The 16825-nt window shown below is 36.5% G+C and overlaps 1 protein-coding gene across 5 annotated transcripts in view; it reads left to right on the forward strand.

Moving 5' to 3' along the window:
• Positions 1–16825, forward strand: part of SLC4A10 (solute carrier family 4 member 10) — a 161517-nt gene that overhangs the window by 77358 nt on the left and 67334 nt on the right. For all 5 annotated transcript variants that reach the window (XM_059394076.1, XM_059394075.1, XM_059394077.1 and 2 more), the window contains 4 exons: positions 509–609; positions 3646–3820; positions 4438–4571; positions 4967–5212. In XM_059394076.1, coding sequence (XP_059250059.1) covers positions 509–609; positions 3646–3820; positions 4438–4571; positions 4967–5212 — 656 coding nt within the window. The remainder of the gene's footprint in view (positions 1–508; positions 610–3645; positions 3821–4437; positions 4572–4966; positions 5213–16825) is intronic.

A 16825-nucleotide genomic window follows, 5' to 3' on the forward strand; every position in this document is an offset into this window, starting at 1 on the left:
AGTTTAAATTTATGGAAGGGTTGAGCTATGCTAGGCATGTAACACCGCCATACCTAGTGCCCCTCACTCCAATCTACCCAGCCCTTGTCTCTCTGCCCCCTTCCTTTTCTTCATTTGTCTTCATAGCTCTATCTCTACTTGACATTAGAGATTTGTTGTTTGTCTCCAGTATGAATGCTTTTTCTTGTTCATCTTTGCCTTTCTAGCATCCCTAACAATGCATGGCCCACGAGGCACCCAACAAAGATTAGTTGAAAGAATGAACAAATGTCCATCACTTCATTTAATTTTTTCAATCACACTGATAGATGCTATTACTACTAGTAAACAGAGGAAGAAACTGAAGCTTTAGGAAGCCTAGATAACTTGCTAGAAGTCATGCAGCAAATAAGTAACAGAGCCTGGGTTCTTAGCCACTCTGCATATTGCCTCAAGGGAAAAAAATTTGTTTTTGTTATTTACAACTAGCACCTGAAATTAAAACACAAAAACAAAAAACTTCCTGCAGGAGAAGAGGAAGATTCCTGCTGTACCGAATGGAACAGCAGCTCATGGGGAAGCAGAGCCCCACGGAGGACACAGTGGACCTGAACTCCAGCGAACTGGAAGGTTAGTGAAAAGCATCTGTATGGTACTTCACAGACCAAATGGGATACTGTTCTTTGTGTCAGGAATTGCCGTTTTGAGATGTAATTTTTTTTAGACTTTGAGTACTTAAAGAATGCCTATTTATTTGAGTATCTAGTACTTGAATACCTGTTTAATGTCAATTAGTTTGATTTCCCAGTATGTGCTAATGATTTTTGTTACTATTAAACCAGAACAGTGGATACCTCATTCCATTTTATCTTACCCAGTCTTTCGTTTTGCTGTGCATAAAATGCATTCACAGATTCTTAGAATGAATAAGAAAACTGTCAGTTGCCCCTTCTAAAAGAGCCTGTTGAAAGCTTCAAGTTCAAGATGGAAATAAAAATAAATACCAAGAACTTACTCTTATAGACCCTATCTCATTACATGCAAGTAGGATGTATATAATAGTATTTTTTATTTTTGCGGTTGTAATTTGAAAGAGCTATATGATTTATTTTTCTAATCACACATCTTTGAAGAGATGAAAGCTTCAATTTATTTCTTAAAATGGTTCTTTATCGTTTTTTGACAGCTTGTCTCTCTTCAAGCAATGTGTGAGCAGAAAATCAGAAAAGCTTGGGAGGGTCTGTCTTCAGGGAATATGTGCACACAGCCTCCATTGTAATTGAAGGCAATGGCAAAGGCTTTGCAGGATTGGTACTCCCCTCCTCTCAAGGCCATTTCCGGGACTGCTTTCACTGTGTCCTCTAAGCCGACTTTCCGGTTTCTGACAACTCTGTGCATTTTAATTCTCCTCTGTTCTTTCCCTTTATTTACGTTTTGTCTCTGAGGAAATGTCCTTGAACGTCTTCCTCGGGCTCCATATAATTTGAGATGATTCAAGCAATTTTTTCCTTTTCCCTTTACTGGAAGCGCGGTTACTTCTTCTGTTGGCTTTCATATTTTCAAATGCTGTCTTTTTATTTTGGGTGGTTCTTTTTTTCTCTCTTTTTCTCTCTCTCTCTCTCTCAGGTGTAACATGCCACATAGCTTAGATTTTTTTCGAAGTTCACTTTTCCTTACTGCTTCCTAAATCCTCCCAGGTCACCAATATCCGGTATCTTCGCTTCTCCAGAGTTCTTCCACAGATTCTGTTGCTGACATGACTTGAAGTATCCATTACTCATCTGCTCTCCTGGAGTTGCTGGTGTACATCTGGGCTGCTCTTGCACTGTTCTCTGCAATGACCTCTCACTTCCGGATTTAGATTTTTGCTGCTAACAGCACGTTTATTACGCAGTAATATAATAGCTATTTAGACTAATGTATGCCCTAATAAGTAATTAATTAGAAAACAATGGTCTAATAGGAAGTACTATCAAACCTATAAATGTTAACTACTAAGTAATAGTTTATAACCACCTCAAAATATCTTGGGGATTAGGTGGGATATAAATTATAAATGAATGAATAAATAGTAGATTAAATCTATTTTGAATTGTGACTTTGATAAGTTAATACACCATTCAGAAATGATCCTCCCCAAATAAAAACTATGCACATGTTTAACAAACACACCTAGGGGAAACTAAGGTGCTCTTTGTGTGTGTGAGTGTCACAAGTTCACTGTAAGCTTCTTTTAGTTTAAATGTCCTCTTTTCAATTAGAATTTCATCCTATTCAGTTTCTCCTACTCCCTGTCTTGCTGATGGAAGCAATCACTAGGAAATCATAGTGATTCTATCGCTTGTGTAATAGTAAGATAGTTACTAACATGGTACTATTGTGTCTATGTCAGTCAGATCAGGGCACTTAAAAATAATAGTCATAATTTTCTGTTATCCTGAAGATATACATATTTCAACCCAAACCAGAATTTGTATCTCAAGAGAACAGTAATTTTTGAGGTGATTCTAAGATTGCCAGTGAATATTTCTATGTAGAAAATAAATAACAAAACTTAATATTTTTGCATAATCCAAATATATTCAGCATACTGGCACTGTACTGGAACATAGTAGATTTTTTTAACCTCCCTGCAGGAACTTAATCATAGTCTTATTCATTTTAATATGACATCTTTATTCCATGGAGCACAAAGAGCTCTTAGTAGCCAAGTGTTAAATCCACGTATTTTTACCAAATGTTCCAAGAATGAGAATACCTGTACATTAATACTCTCGTTTCTAGTAGATTGAAAACATCTTAGTCCTCAAGTTTTAAGGAGCATTTTACAATTTAATGCTATTCACCCCTGCACCCCTGCCCCCTAATCCTCCTTCAAGTGTTTCAGTGTGGGTTTTGGGTACATTTAGAATAAGTGTGTTTATACTAGGGAAGGCCATTATTGTCTTGTGAATGATAGATGTTGGGATATATTTAAACAACAGTGGATCAAAATTACATTTTTCTAGATTAGTTATTTTAAGGTCCCCTTCCTAATTTCCTAAAAATGAAAACAATAATGGAAGCAATCTGTCTTTACTAGATATTACTGTCGTCCCTAAGGCCAGTTAGATGCCTGTTGGAAATGATACCGGGTGAGAAATATTTTGGCAGAGAAAGCAGATAACTGGAGCCATGGTTAAACACTCCATCTTCTCTCCAGGGTAATGCCCACTAGTGGAGACTATGAAGGCCAGTTTACTCTCCCAACCTTCACGTTCTGCTATGCTAAATGAAATGTAAATGATTAGAAAATACTGCCAGTGATCGAGAGTAGTAGGCCTGAGTGTAGGAGGAGTTGATGAAGATAGAAATGGCACAGAGGTTAGAGAAATCCTTAAATTTCATTATTTGAGTTTTGATGGAAGAACCGCTCTGAACCTTGTCTGAGAGAACCTGGGGTTTTGGGGTTGCTGGCCCAATATTTGGTTAGGACTGAAAGTAACATAGTGGTACAAGCCATCTCTGTAGATCACAAGAATACAATGCAGCAGGTTAAGATGGGTCTCATCTCTGCTGATGGAAAACATATACTGTGACCTGGCAACACAGTAAATGAGGGTTTTGATTTGTGCGGGTTTTTTTTATATTTGGATTTCACTATTGTGTTTCTTCCCCCTGTCTTAGGATTTTTGGGGGACTTATTTTAGATATCAAAAGAAAAGCTCCATACTTCTGGAGTGACTTCAGAGACGCATTCAGCCTGCAGTGTTTAGCATCTTTTCTGTTCCTCTACTGCGCCTGCATGTCTCCCGTCATCACGTTTGGAGGACTGTTGGGAGAAGCAACTGAAGGTCGTATAGTATGTATTATGCTCTCCTTGGATTTTTAAAGCTCAGTCAGTGCTTAAGATTCATAGTTAGATAAGTGTCCATTTGCTTTTGGAGTCTGTCATGAGGAGAGATTTGATGTGTGGTCGTACCTGTACTCTTCATACGAGTTTCCTGGATGGCTAGTAGAACTGGTAATCTGAGAGTGGAATACCTCAGAACAAGTTCTCAGTCTCACACAAGGTTCTGGTCTCATCCCTGACCCCGATCCTTAGCTAGCTTTCTGCTCTAGTTTTCAGCTCACAGGGAGTCCTTTTCCTACTTACACCTTTTCCTGTTTATACAGGCCATGCTTCTGTCCTGAGACTTACCACGAACACATGTAAGCTGTTACAGGGCAACCCCTCCCCACCCCCCCAAAAAAGCAAGATAAGGAATGTGGTGAGGACATTTCCCCACTGAGTACCACTCATATTCTGCTGACCGCTTGTCCCTTTTCTTATCCTCCTACTCCACATCCTGCCCAGGGTCGCTAGACTTTTCATAGCAAAGGAGAAAGGATATACTCATGTATTTTAAACATTGTCCCACTAGTTATAATGGTTGCCTGTACAACTTAGGTAATGGACTTATTTCTATCTCTACACAGAGTGCAATCGAATCTCTCTTTGGAGCATCTATGACTGGAATAGCCTATTCTCTCTTTGGTGGACAGCCTCTTACCATATTAGGCAGTACAGGACCAGTTTTGGTGTTTGAAAAGATTTTGTTTAAATTTTGCAAGTAAGTGTCAAATACTTTTGGCCTCTTACCCCCTCTCTATTTTTCCACTGTGTTTATACTTCTCTCAACATCACATTAGGGGTCTGCTGGGAGAGGCAGAAGTGGTTGATTCGATTCAGTTTGCCATCTTGTCTCTCCATGGAAAGAAAGGGAAAATAAAAGATTTGTGTAATATGTTAAGTAAAATTCCTAAAAGGTAATACTCTTTAAACACTGAGAAACCCCTTTTATTTTTGTCTCCTTAGATGTTCCCTTTAGACAGTCTTGAATTTAGATACTCATGGGATGTGAAACTTATTTCCTTTCACTTCCTGAATTAGACTTATTTCCATCTTTTTCAAATGGTGGCAAGCTGTTAAATGACCTTATTCCCACTGTTCTTTTCCTCCTTCTAGAGAATATGGGCTGTCATACCTATCTCTGAGAGCTAGTATTGGCCTTTGGACAGCAACTCTGTGTATCATACTCGTGGCCACTGATGCAAGTTCCCTCGTCTGCTATATCACCCGGTTTACCGAAGAAGCTTTTGCTTCTCTTATTTGCATCATTTTCATTTATGAGGCCCTGGAGAAGTTGTTTGAACTCAGTGAAGCATATCCAATCAACATGCATAATGATTTGGAACTGCTGACACAATACTCGTAAGTAACATTTTCCCTGTTGGCTGTGGGCTTTCCTCTTTACAAAAATTGCTATTGTTTTAAGAAATATGAGAAAATTTGTCCTGCAGATAAAGTGAGTTAAATTGATTCATGATCTAAATCTCTGACCAGACTCTCAGAGTTCAACAGGATTTTAGAAGTCCTCTCTTCAGCTACCCAACTGATCCTTGAGTTCTCATTATACAAACACAAACAAAACTCACTGAATTTAAATGTGATTTTTGCTTTCAGAACTTACAGCATTTATGATGGAGGTACTCAGGCTTTGCCTGTTGAAGGTAATATTACCGTTTATATTTCAACATGGGTCTATACCTACTGCACTTTCTAGTTTTAGTACGCCAGCAGTTTGGAATTTTTCTAAGCCTGTTTTTGCAGAGTGTATGTGGATATTACGTTGCTCCTTTCTTTGATTTAATTTTAGGGCTTTTTGGTTGCATTTATATAGATACATTTTTGTATAGCAAATATTTGAAGCAATATATCCTTTATAAGTCAGTTAACCACCAACATTTTCCTATAAACTTCTTAGACATGGCATCAAATCCTTTGAAGGTTTATTACCTTTATGGAAGACATTGGAATTGTTGAAATTAGGCCAAAATAGTGTAATGTTAGAATTTTGTTGAGAATGATGTAATGATAGCATTGAAAATAGTATCATTTTTAGTACTTTAAATTTTTCTTGGTCATCGTAAGTATCTTTAACAGTATATGTCTCTTTCAGACAAGAAAAATCAGAGTGGAAATATAAAATAACTTCCCCAAAAAGCAAATAGTGTGGGTGCTGTGAACAGGACTCAGAATTGGATGAAGGAGGTGCCAAGGACACTCAGGAAGCAGGCAAATCAGGACAGTTTGATCAGAATGAGGGATAACCCTTTCATTTCTCTTTAGAGAGCAGTGTCACCTAATTTGTATCTCCTTGCTGGACTATATATTTATCTGCTTGGATTTTTCAAAGCTATTACATGCCAGGCACTACACTAAAGATGTAATATTCTGTCCCCAGTGAGTTTCCAGTTTAGTAGGGAGTGTAGACAAACAGAAAACACAATGAAATAAAGTGCTGTGTTAAGAGATTGATACAGAATGCAATGGTACCACACAGAACATCCTACCCAGATTTGGGGTTCATAAAGGACTTCCTGGATTCCTCCAGGAAGGAGGACATAGAAGACCAAAATATTGGTGGGAATTAGGAAGATGCTGAGGAATAGTGTAGGAGAGGAATAGTGTAGGAGAGAGGTCTAGATGGAAGGAATGGCACAGGTCTAGATATAAGAAACATATTAATACTTTGAAATATTGGCAAAAGTCATAGAGATAGTGGTAAAACAAGAAATTAGATTCCAAATAAGCTTGCCAAAAGAAACAACATAGAACAAGTAAATCAGGTAAAAGCAGGACTTTCCCATTTGAAGTGGTGGGAGGCACCATCTGTCCACCCTTCTAGTTGTTCCTGAACCTTCAGTGGCCACTTTTAAGTACTTCAGACCGAGGAATACCACTTAGTATCTCTCTGGATTTAAAAAGGAAAAAGATCAGAGAAGCAAAGGCTGAATAATGGTCATAGCTTGAAGGTAGAAGAAAAAATAAGAGAGAAGGATCAGAAAAAGAAAAAAAAACCATAAATGTCAGGTTATCAAAGGCAAGGGACGAGGCTGTGCCAAGAGACCATTAGAGCGATCATCATTAACGTAAGAAACAGTATTGGGTGGGGAGGGGCGGCAGAACTACATGCTAGTTTGCAAAAGATGAAGAAGGGAGTAGGCGGTAACAACATGGAGAAAGTATGCACAGGCCTTTTGGCTATCAAAGAAACTGAAAAACAGTGCCCATTGGACAGGCCAGTGAATTCCTGCGAATGGTAATTTGTGACAGAAAAGAGCTATGTGTGTTTGGAAATGAGGACATAGAGGCAGAGGAAAGAGAGAGATTAGAGATGATGGTGAGAGAGCAGATAAATGTGGGATTGCAACCTCCCTAAAAACGATGAGATCGAGACAAATTGTGGGGTTCAGTAAAACAAATGCTCAGACGATAATTGGAGAGCAAAAATAGCTTTGTTTGTCCATGATTCCTGCTTTTCAGGGCAATCAGGAGGAGAGTTGCATGGGTCCTGACCCTCAATGTTTCCATCTCTGCTTTTCTAAAAACAGATCCCCACAAGTTTAAGTTATGCTTTATCACAGGGTATGCATCCAAAACCTAATCTTCTGAAGACTGAGCAAGAATGTGTACTAATCACTGTGTCCCATTGTCCAAGTTCTCTTGGACCACAGTTAGGGAAGACTGGCTCCTCCTGCTGGGTGCTGAGGTTTTAGTACAATTTGGTGCTGGAATGGGTATAAGAGAAACAGGGAGCTTGACGATTTCTCTGGGAAATGTGCTGATCAGATATCTGTACAGTACCATCCTCACTTAGATTTTCACATTGTGATTCCCAGGCTCCCAGTACCACCCACATTGCACTCATGAATTTGATCAGGATTGCCATCACCTGGTCTTTGGAGAAGCAAAGCCAGTACTTTGCTATGCATATAACATATATTTATCAATGTACTTTTAGTCATGTGTGTTTAAAAAAGTAAGTAAAAGTATTGCTAACAATAATGGCAAATGCATTGTGTAGTCTCATACGTGTGCTTGAAAGCATTTTTTGTTTCATGGATTCCATATGACTTCTGGTGTGTTTTCTTGTTCTTGCCACTGTGACCTTTTCACACCAATCAGTTTATAAGTGCCATTATACTCATGCTCACCTAAAATTTTCTTGATGTTGTTGGCCTCATGCTTTCACAGTTTTTATGAGAAAAAAATCTTAGAAAATGTCATAGCTAGGATGCTGTATATCTGAGATTGCAATCTTTGCAAAATTAATATGCCTCTGCTTTCACATATTTTGTTTAGGTGCAAAATATTGAAAAAGGCATCGTATTTAGGACCTGAGTTTCAGATACTCTTTATACTTAGGCCGCCTATATTCAAATTTTCTTAAATTCATAGTTTTACCAACCAAATAACAAAAAGTCTTTGATTTTTTTTAAAAAAGGCTTTCCTAGTTTCTCTGGCACCCTAACCTTATAATGTGGTAATAGTAGACCTTATATTTGAAGCTATAAGCTTTCTTTTCATTTTGCCAAGAGCAAGTGTCAAGATAATCAATTTAGTTTCAAGAATATATACATTACACCAGATGATCAAGCTGAATATGTCAAGTTAGCAATAAGTAATGAGTGGGAATAACTTTTTCTAGGTTGCTTTGATTTTAAGAAATGGCAAAAATAGAATAAAACATTCTGCTTATGTAAGATGGAATGTTCCTTCAATATATAGTAATAATCTAAAGCTCTCAAAGATGGCTAGCTAAAGAAAAATTGGGGTGGTATAATTCTTTGCAGTTGGTTGGGTCAAAGCAAAGAGCAGGTCCAATATACTAGCAGACTAGAGTTAAATAATATTCAACAATTACCAAACCATTAGGAGGGGTGATTTTACTGCTAGGTTGTGAAAAGATTTTGTTTTTTTGTTTGTTTAGTTTTGGTACCCCCCCCCCTCTGTTTTTTGTCTTTTCCAGTTCCAGCCCTCTACATAAACCAGGACTATTCTGGATAAATATTATTTATTGAGTGACATTATACTCATAGAAGAATATTATTTTTCTTATCTCCTCAACTAGATTTGAGCCTTCTTTAAAGTAGAAAACATACACTAATCTTATCCTTCCAATCCCAACATAATACTGTAACTATAAACTATAGAAAGTGATACATACTGATTAACTGAACATGTAAAATAATTGACATCACCTGGCCAATCTTGTTTGGCAAGACAATGTGCTCTTGGACAGTAACTTTAACATGACTCTCAAAGACTTCAGCTAGAAGTTTTGAGTAAACTTGAGATGCTATGAATATCTTAATGTGGGATAAAGATGTACAAATCTGGATCTGTAAAATTAGTTCTGACTGAAGATTTACACATGGTGCCAATATGGTGGATAAATCATCTGGAAGAACAAGGGATATGATTGCAACATTTAGCAGAGGCTGAAAATTTCTCAGCGATGTAGGGAGAAAGAAAATGAAAGGGAAGCTTTCATAACTCATTGACTTTATAGTGTTCACTAGTCAAAGAATAAAGAATAAAACTCGGCTTTAGAGAAACCCCCGTGTTTCAACTTTCTAAAATCAGATTTTTACTTCATATACAAACTTAGCCAGATTTCTTGCAACATTAGTTTATAATTATACTTTTATGTATTTATTTCTGTAATGTATGTATAACTCCACCAGGTTAATCTCTGTAATGCCAGGTCCATGACTAATAGGCACTCTCTGAACCTGCTGCCTTTATGAAGTGCTCTGCATGTGTCCTAAAATGAGCATGTTCACATTTTTATATTTTTGGGAAGGCCCCTTAGAACTGATAGACACATTTAACATAGAGTTTTTTCTCTTTTAAAAAGCTGATAGATTATCTGACATCTTAGAATCAAATAAATATAATTATAGGCACTCAATAAATGACTATTCAGTAAAGAAACTTCTGGCAACCCATCCCATTCTTGATTTTTAATCCAAACACTTGCTATCTTTGTTTTTCCTTCTCGCTTTGAACTAAATTCTTATTTTAATGATAAAGTCTTAACTTCACTAGCAGTAGCATCCAATGTAAGTTTATCATTTGCCTCTTTTATCTTCATTGTTTCTAATGGGTTATGAGCCTTCTTGAGTGCTAGATCAATGTGTCTTCATCTTTCTTCCTCCAGGGGCCAAGAGGGTTGGTAGATAGGAGAAAGCCTTCTTAACTGTCTTGCAACTATTTTACTTTTCAGAGTCACCTTTAGTTACTATTTTCCTTTTCTTATCTGTAGGTTTGCAGATATTAAGTGATTATTTTTCATGCTTTCTTGTCGAAGGGCTGTGAAAGGACAGAAATTTACATGAACATCCGACATTAGAGGGAGAGTGACAAGTAAAACTGTTGGTTTCTTCTCGTAAGATACACAGAATGGCCTCCAGTCATGTGACTGTGTATCAAATACACAGCATTTCACTTAGTTGAGATGTGATGAACATTCTCAGAGAGTTTACAATCTTTAAAGTACTGACCTTATTTCACTTCCTGAATTGACCTAGATTTAAGGATATAATCTGAAATATTTGAAATGGAATATAATGATGTTTCAATTTATAGTAAAATAGCACAGATACTGCAGTAATCTGTGTATGTAGGTTAACCCACAACCATTGGTAGCTGGTATTTTAATCAGGAGTCTAAACTCCAGCAGTGTTCAACTAAGATTAAAGCAGAGAGCCTAAACTCCAGAAAAAATTACCACAAACCTATCTACTAGTCACATCTCAGTCAACACTAAGGCTTTGCTGAATGTCAGAAATGGATTTTCATTGGTGAAAGTACTAGTTTGTTAATCAGTGTAATGAACAGTAGTAATGTAATTAAAGGTAATCATTTTGAACTAAATGAAAATGAAAACACAGCTTTTAAAAATTTGTGAGATGCAATTAAAGCAATTCTTAGATGGAAATTTATAACATTGAATGTGTGGATTAAAAAAGAAGTGTCTCAAATCAAAGATCTCAGCTTCAACCTTAGGAAACTAAAAAAAAAAAAAAAAAAAAAAAAAAAAATTTAAAAAAAACCAAAAGAAAAAAAAAAAAAAAAAAAAAAAGCAAATTTAATTTTAAAAATTAGCCAAAGGAAAGAAATAATAAAAATCAAAGTAGAAATCAATGAAATTTAAAATGGGAAACCAATAAAGAAAATTAAAGGACCAAAGTCTGGTTCTTTGAAAAGATCAATAAAACTGGCAAGCCTCTACCTGGGCTAACAAAGAAAAAAGAGAATGTACACAAATTGCTAATGTCAGAATGATATTAGAGAGAGGGGACATCTCTAAATGAGAGATGGGGACATCACTAAGGATCCCATCAGCACTAAAAAGAATATAAAGTGATACTATAAACCCACAAAATTGATAACCTAGATAAAATGGACTAATTCCTTGAATAAGACAGACTGCCAAAACTCACACAAGAAATAGATAAACTGAATAGGTCTATATCTATTAAAGAAACTGAATAAAAAATTAATAATCTTCCAAGAAAGAAAACATCAGACCGAGTTGAATTCACTGTTGTATTCTTCCAAACGCTTAAGGAAAACATTATATCAATTCTCTACAATCTCTTTCAGAGGATAGAAGCAGAGAGGATACTCCCTAATTCATTTTTACAAGGCTAGCATTAGCCTAATATCAAAACCATAGAAAGATATAAGAAAAGGAAACTACAGACCAATATTTGTCATAACCAAATATGCAAAAATCCTCAATAAAACATTAGCAACTCAACTTCAACAATGTGTAAAAAAAAATTACACCACAATGAAGTGGGATTTTTTTCAAGTATGCAAGGCTGCTTCAACATTCAAAAATCAAGTAATACAAGGAATTCCACCAACAGACTAAAGCTGATAAATTCCATGATCATATCAATAAAAACAGTAAAAGCATTCATGATAAAACTTTTGGCAAACTAGGAATAGAAGGAAATTTCCTCAATATGATAAAGAATGCAGAAAAACCTACAGCTAACACCATGCTTAATGATGAGAAACTAGAAGTTTTCCCACTGAGATCAGGAATAAGTCAAGGGTGTCCCCTCTCACCACTCCTTTTCACCATTGTATTGGAAGTTCGAGCAAATGTAGTATGAAAAGAAAAACAAATGAAAGGTATACAGATTGAAAAGGAAAAATAAACTGTCTTTGTTTATAAATGATATGATTGTTTATGTGGAAAGTCTGGAAGAATCAACAAAACACTCCTGAAACTAACACGGAATTATAGCAAGGCTTCAGGATACAAGGTTGATATACAAAAGTCAATCACTTTTCTATAACCAGCAATGAACAAGTAGAATTTGAAATTAAAAACACAATACCATTTACACCAAAAAAAAATTGAAGTATAAATCTAACACAATAGGTATAAGATCTATATGGGAAAATGACAAAACTCTAATGAAACAAATAAAAAAACCCAAATAAATGGAGAGATAGTACATGGTCATTGGTAGGAAGACTCAATATTGTCAAGACGTCAATTCTTCCCAATTTGATCTATAGATGCAACACAATCCCAAATAAAATCCTAGAAAGTTGTTTTATGGATATCAACAAACTGATTCTAGAGTTTGTATGGAGAGCCAAAGACCCAGAATAATGAAGGAGAAACTAAGTGGGAGGACTGGAGCTACCTGACTTCTACATTTACTATGAAGCTACAGTAGTCCAGACAGTGAGGTATTGGCAAAATAATGGACAAACAGATCAATGGAACAGAATAGGAGCCCAGAAATACAGTCAACTAACTTTGACAAAGGAGCAAATGGAGCAAAGATAGTCTTTTTAACAAATGGTGCTGAACAACTGGACATCCACATGCAAAAAAATGAATCTTGACACAGACATTATGCCCTTCATAAAAATTGACTGAAAGTGAATCATATTCCTGAATGTAAAATGCAAAACTATAACAATCCTAGAAAATAACATAAGAGAAACTCTAGATGACCTTGGGTTTAGTTAGTACTTTTGAGATACAACATCAAAGGTATGATATATGAAGAAAGAATTAAAGCTGGGCCTCATTAAAATTAAAATTTTCTACTCTTTGAAAGATAATTTTAAAAGAAGGAAAAGACAAGCCACAGACTGGGAGAATATATTTGCAAAAGACATATCTAATAAAGAACTGTTATCTAAAGCATCCAAAGAACATCTAAAACTCAACATTAATAAAACAGGATTTTTAGAGCAGTGAAACTACTCTGTATGCTACTATAATGGTGGATACATGACATTATAAACGTGTTCAGTCCCATAGAATGTCCAACACCAAGAGTGAATCCTGAACAATAGACTTGGAATGATAATGATGTGTTAATGTGGTTAATGGGTTACAACAAATGTTCCACTCTGCCGGAGAATGTTGATAATGGGGGAAGTGATACATGCATCCAGGCAGGGGGTATATGGGAAATGTCTGTATCTTCTGCTTAATATCCCTGTGAAGCTAAAACTACTTTAAAAAATAAAGTCTATTTAAAAAATTAAAGAAATGAAGATCTATTATATTGGAATTTAGCAAGTGAATCATGACCCTCAACTGCTAGAGATGGCACTTGAGGCTTAATTCCTAACCGATTCAGTGTCCAGCCATTTTTGGTACCTGATGACAGACTTAAACAGGACCAGATTCCTGCTTATGGAGTATTTCACCTGCTGGGCACATTGCCATGAATTCTTTATGTGATGAGTATAATGCCAGTGTTGGCACTTTGTATATGATTTGATAATTTTACTCGAGGTGTCTGCCATTCCTATTGGGAAATTTTGAGGAAATTATTCTTGTTCAAGTAAAATGCTGCTACATTATTTATTCATTCATCTCCAGTTTGCTGAATATTTTAAGTGCCACTGCTACATACTTTATAGTATTTGTCACACTGAATAAAATGCTTAGAGACATTGTTAATAACTTGTTTTGGAGGAAGAAACACTTCCCTTTAACTATTGAAATTAATACGTTAATTGCTCTGAATACTGTTCCTACTAGATATTTTATAAAACCAACCAGATTCAGTTAGCGTAGGGTATTTTTTATACTTGAAATTCTTGATAACATTAAAAGTTCAGCTTATACACTTTATTTTTATTTTTTAACAAACAGGAAAATTTCAACATGACTCTGGAAAGGAAGAATTTACTTTGCAAAAATGTTCTATAGTGGGGCACCTGGGTGGCTCAGTGGGTTAAGCCTCTGCCTTCGGCTTAGGTCATGATCTCAGGGTCCTGGGAGCGAGCCCCGTGTTGGGCTCTCTGCTCAGCTGGGAGCCTGCTTCCCCCGCTCCCCTCTCTGCCTGCCTCTCTGCCTGCTTCTGATCTTGTCTGTCAAATACATAAATAAATAAATAAATAAATAATCTTTAAAAAAAATTCTATAGTTATAGTTCTCAGTTTTTATATACCCCCCCAAAAGCTATTTTTATAAACAATGTCTCCTCAGGACTGTTTAAATATGTGAAGTGTTAGGAAATATGTTGTGTATATGAGTTCTCATTGTGTGTCCAGGCCAGTTCTACTACTTCCACTCAACTCCACTGTGTTGCTCATCTCTTCATTACATATGTACCTGGTGTCTTCTTGGTCAATTAGAACATGCTCTAAAGATAATTAGCTGGAGCCTAATTTATTTCTTCCATTTAAAAAAAAAAATTTGATACCTAAAAGAATGAAGCACCCACAGTAGAATTTTTTAAATTATAATACCTAGTTTTTAGAGGATAAATGGGATGTTTACAAGCTGAATTATGTTCTCTCAAAGTTTGTATGTAGAAGCCCAAATCCCCAGGAGCTCCAAATGCGGCTACATTTGAAGACAGGGCTTTTAAAGAGGTGATTTAGGTTAAGTGAGGTTATAGGGGTGGGTCCTAATAAAATCTGACTGTGTGCTTATAAGAAGAAAATATTTGGACACACAGAGACACTGGGAGGCACACACATGGTGAAAAGATCATGGGAAGACATAGCAAGAGGGCAGCCATCTCCAAGTCAAGAGAGAGAGACCTCAGAGGAAACCAACCCTGCTGGCGCTTTGATCATGGACTTTCTGTCTCCAGAACTGTGAGAGAGTAACTTTCTGGTGTTTAAGCCACACAGTCTGTGATATTTTGGTATGGCAGCCCTAGTAAACTCATATACTGGGTAGATGCTTATAGGTTAGTCCTATCTCTGTTTGCAGTTGTAAGTGCAAATTCTCTCAAGTCTCTCCTAATGATGGCAATCCCATCCTTTCAGCAGTTCAGACTAAAAAACCATGGGTTTTTTCTTAATTCTCTTTGTCACACACCTAGATTTCTCAGTAAATCAAGTGGCTTTATGTAGAATATAAATCCTGTTTGCCACCCTCTCCACCCCATAATCCCTTGTCTAAATTATTAGTTTATCTTTCAACTGGTGTTCCTGATTTTATACTTGTTTTTTCATAGACTGTTCTGTATGAAGCATCTGGAATTTTCTCTTAAACTTCAAGTCCCCTCATGTCACTCTGCTTCTCAAAGCCCACTGGTAGCTTCCCTTTATCGTCAAGTGTTGTGTGATCTGTTCTCTCGTATCTCCTGCTTCCTCAACCCCCTGCTCTATAGCCACACTGATCTGCTTGCTCTTCTGTAAACACACTTGGCACGTTTCTGCTTCTCAGTTTTCACATTTGCAGTTCTTTTTGCCTGAATGTCCTTCTCCAGATATCTATTTAGTTTGCTCCTTTACTTCCTTCAAAATTATCTACTCAAGGACTTTCTAACTAAAATGTCAACTCCCTTCTCTCTCTCTTGCCTCTATCTAAAATATTACATAATTTACATATCTTTTTAAAAGTAAGAGTTATCGAGGCATTATTTTTACACACAATAAAATATACCCCTTTAAGTATATCCTCAAATGAGTCTTGACAAATGAATGACAGCATAATTGAAACATCATAGGACATTTCCCAGAATGTTTCTTTATGCCCTTTTGAAGTCAATCTCTCACCCCAAACCACAATCTCTGAAAATTACTGATATGATTTCTGTCTCTGAAGTTTTACATTTTCTAGAATTTCACATAAATTGAATTATAGAGTATTGAACCTTCTGTACCTGCTTCCCCCCTTCCCCACTTATTATAATGCTATTGAGATTTACTCATATTGTTGTCTGCATCAGTTTATTACTGTTTATTACTGGGTAGTATTCCACTGTATAAATGTACTGATTGTCTTTTGGGTTCTTTCTGCTCTGGGGTTATATTTCTTCATCTGCAGGTCTTTATTTGGGCCATGTTTTCATTTTCTCTTAGATAAATACCTAGAAACAGGATTGCTGTGTTAAAAAGTGTAACTTTATAAGACTCTGCCAATGTGGTTGCACCATTTTGTATCCTTACCAGCAATGTATGAGAGTTCCCACCAATCTACCTCCTCACCAGCATGTAGTTTTGTGCATATGTATAGTGATACCTTTATTAGTCAGTCTAATTTATTGTCTCTTCCCCTTTTAGAGTGAACAGTTCACGAAGGGAGGGAATTTAGTCTGTTTTGACTATGGCTTTTCCAGTGTCTTGAATCAGCTCCTGGCACAAAATAGATACTCAATGAATATTTGTTGCATAAATGAAAAAGTGTTGAATGAATATTATCTCTATTTAAGGCTAAAAACAAAAACAAAAACAATAACAACAACAACAAAAAACCCTGAAACAAGCAAAACACAAAAAACCCCCAAGACTCAGAGGGTTTATGACTTATCCAAGTGGAAGAACTGGGTCTATAGTCCAAGATATCTTGAGCCCCGGGTAGTTCAGTCAGTTAAGCATCTACCTTTGGCTCAGATCATGATCCCAGGGTTCTGGGATCAAGCTGAGCCTCATGTTGGGCTCCCTGCTCAGTAGGAAGTCTGTTTCTCCCTGTCCTTCTGCCTCTCTGCTCCCCTGCCCTCACTCGTGTGCTCTCTCTATCGCCCT

This window comes from Mustela nigripes, chromosome 3 (genome assembly GCF_022355385.1).
Source record: "Mustela nigripes isolate SB6536 chromosome 3, MUSNIG.SB6536, whole genome shotgun sequence".
Classification (NCBI taxonomy): Eukaryota; Metazoa; Chordata; class Mammalia; order Carnivora; family Mustelidae; genus Mustela; species Mustela nigripes.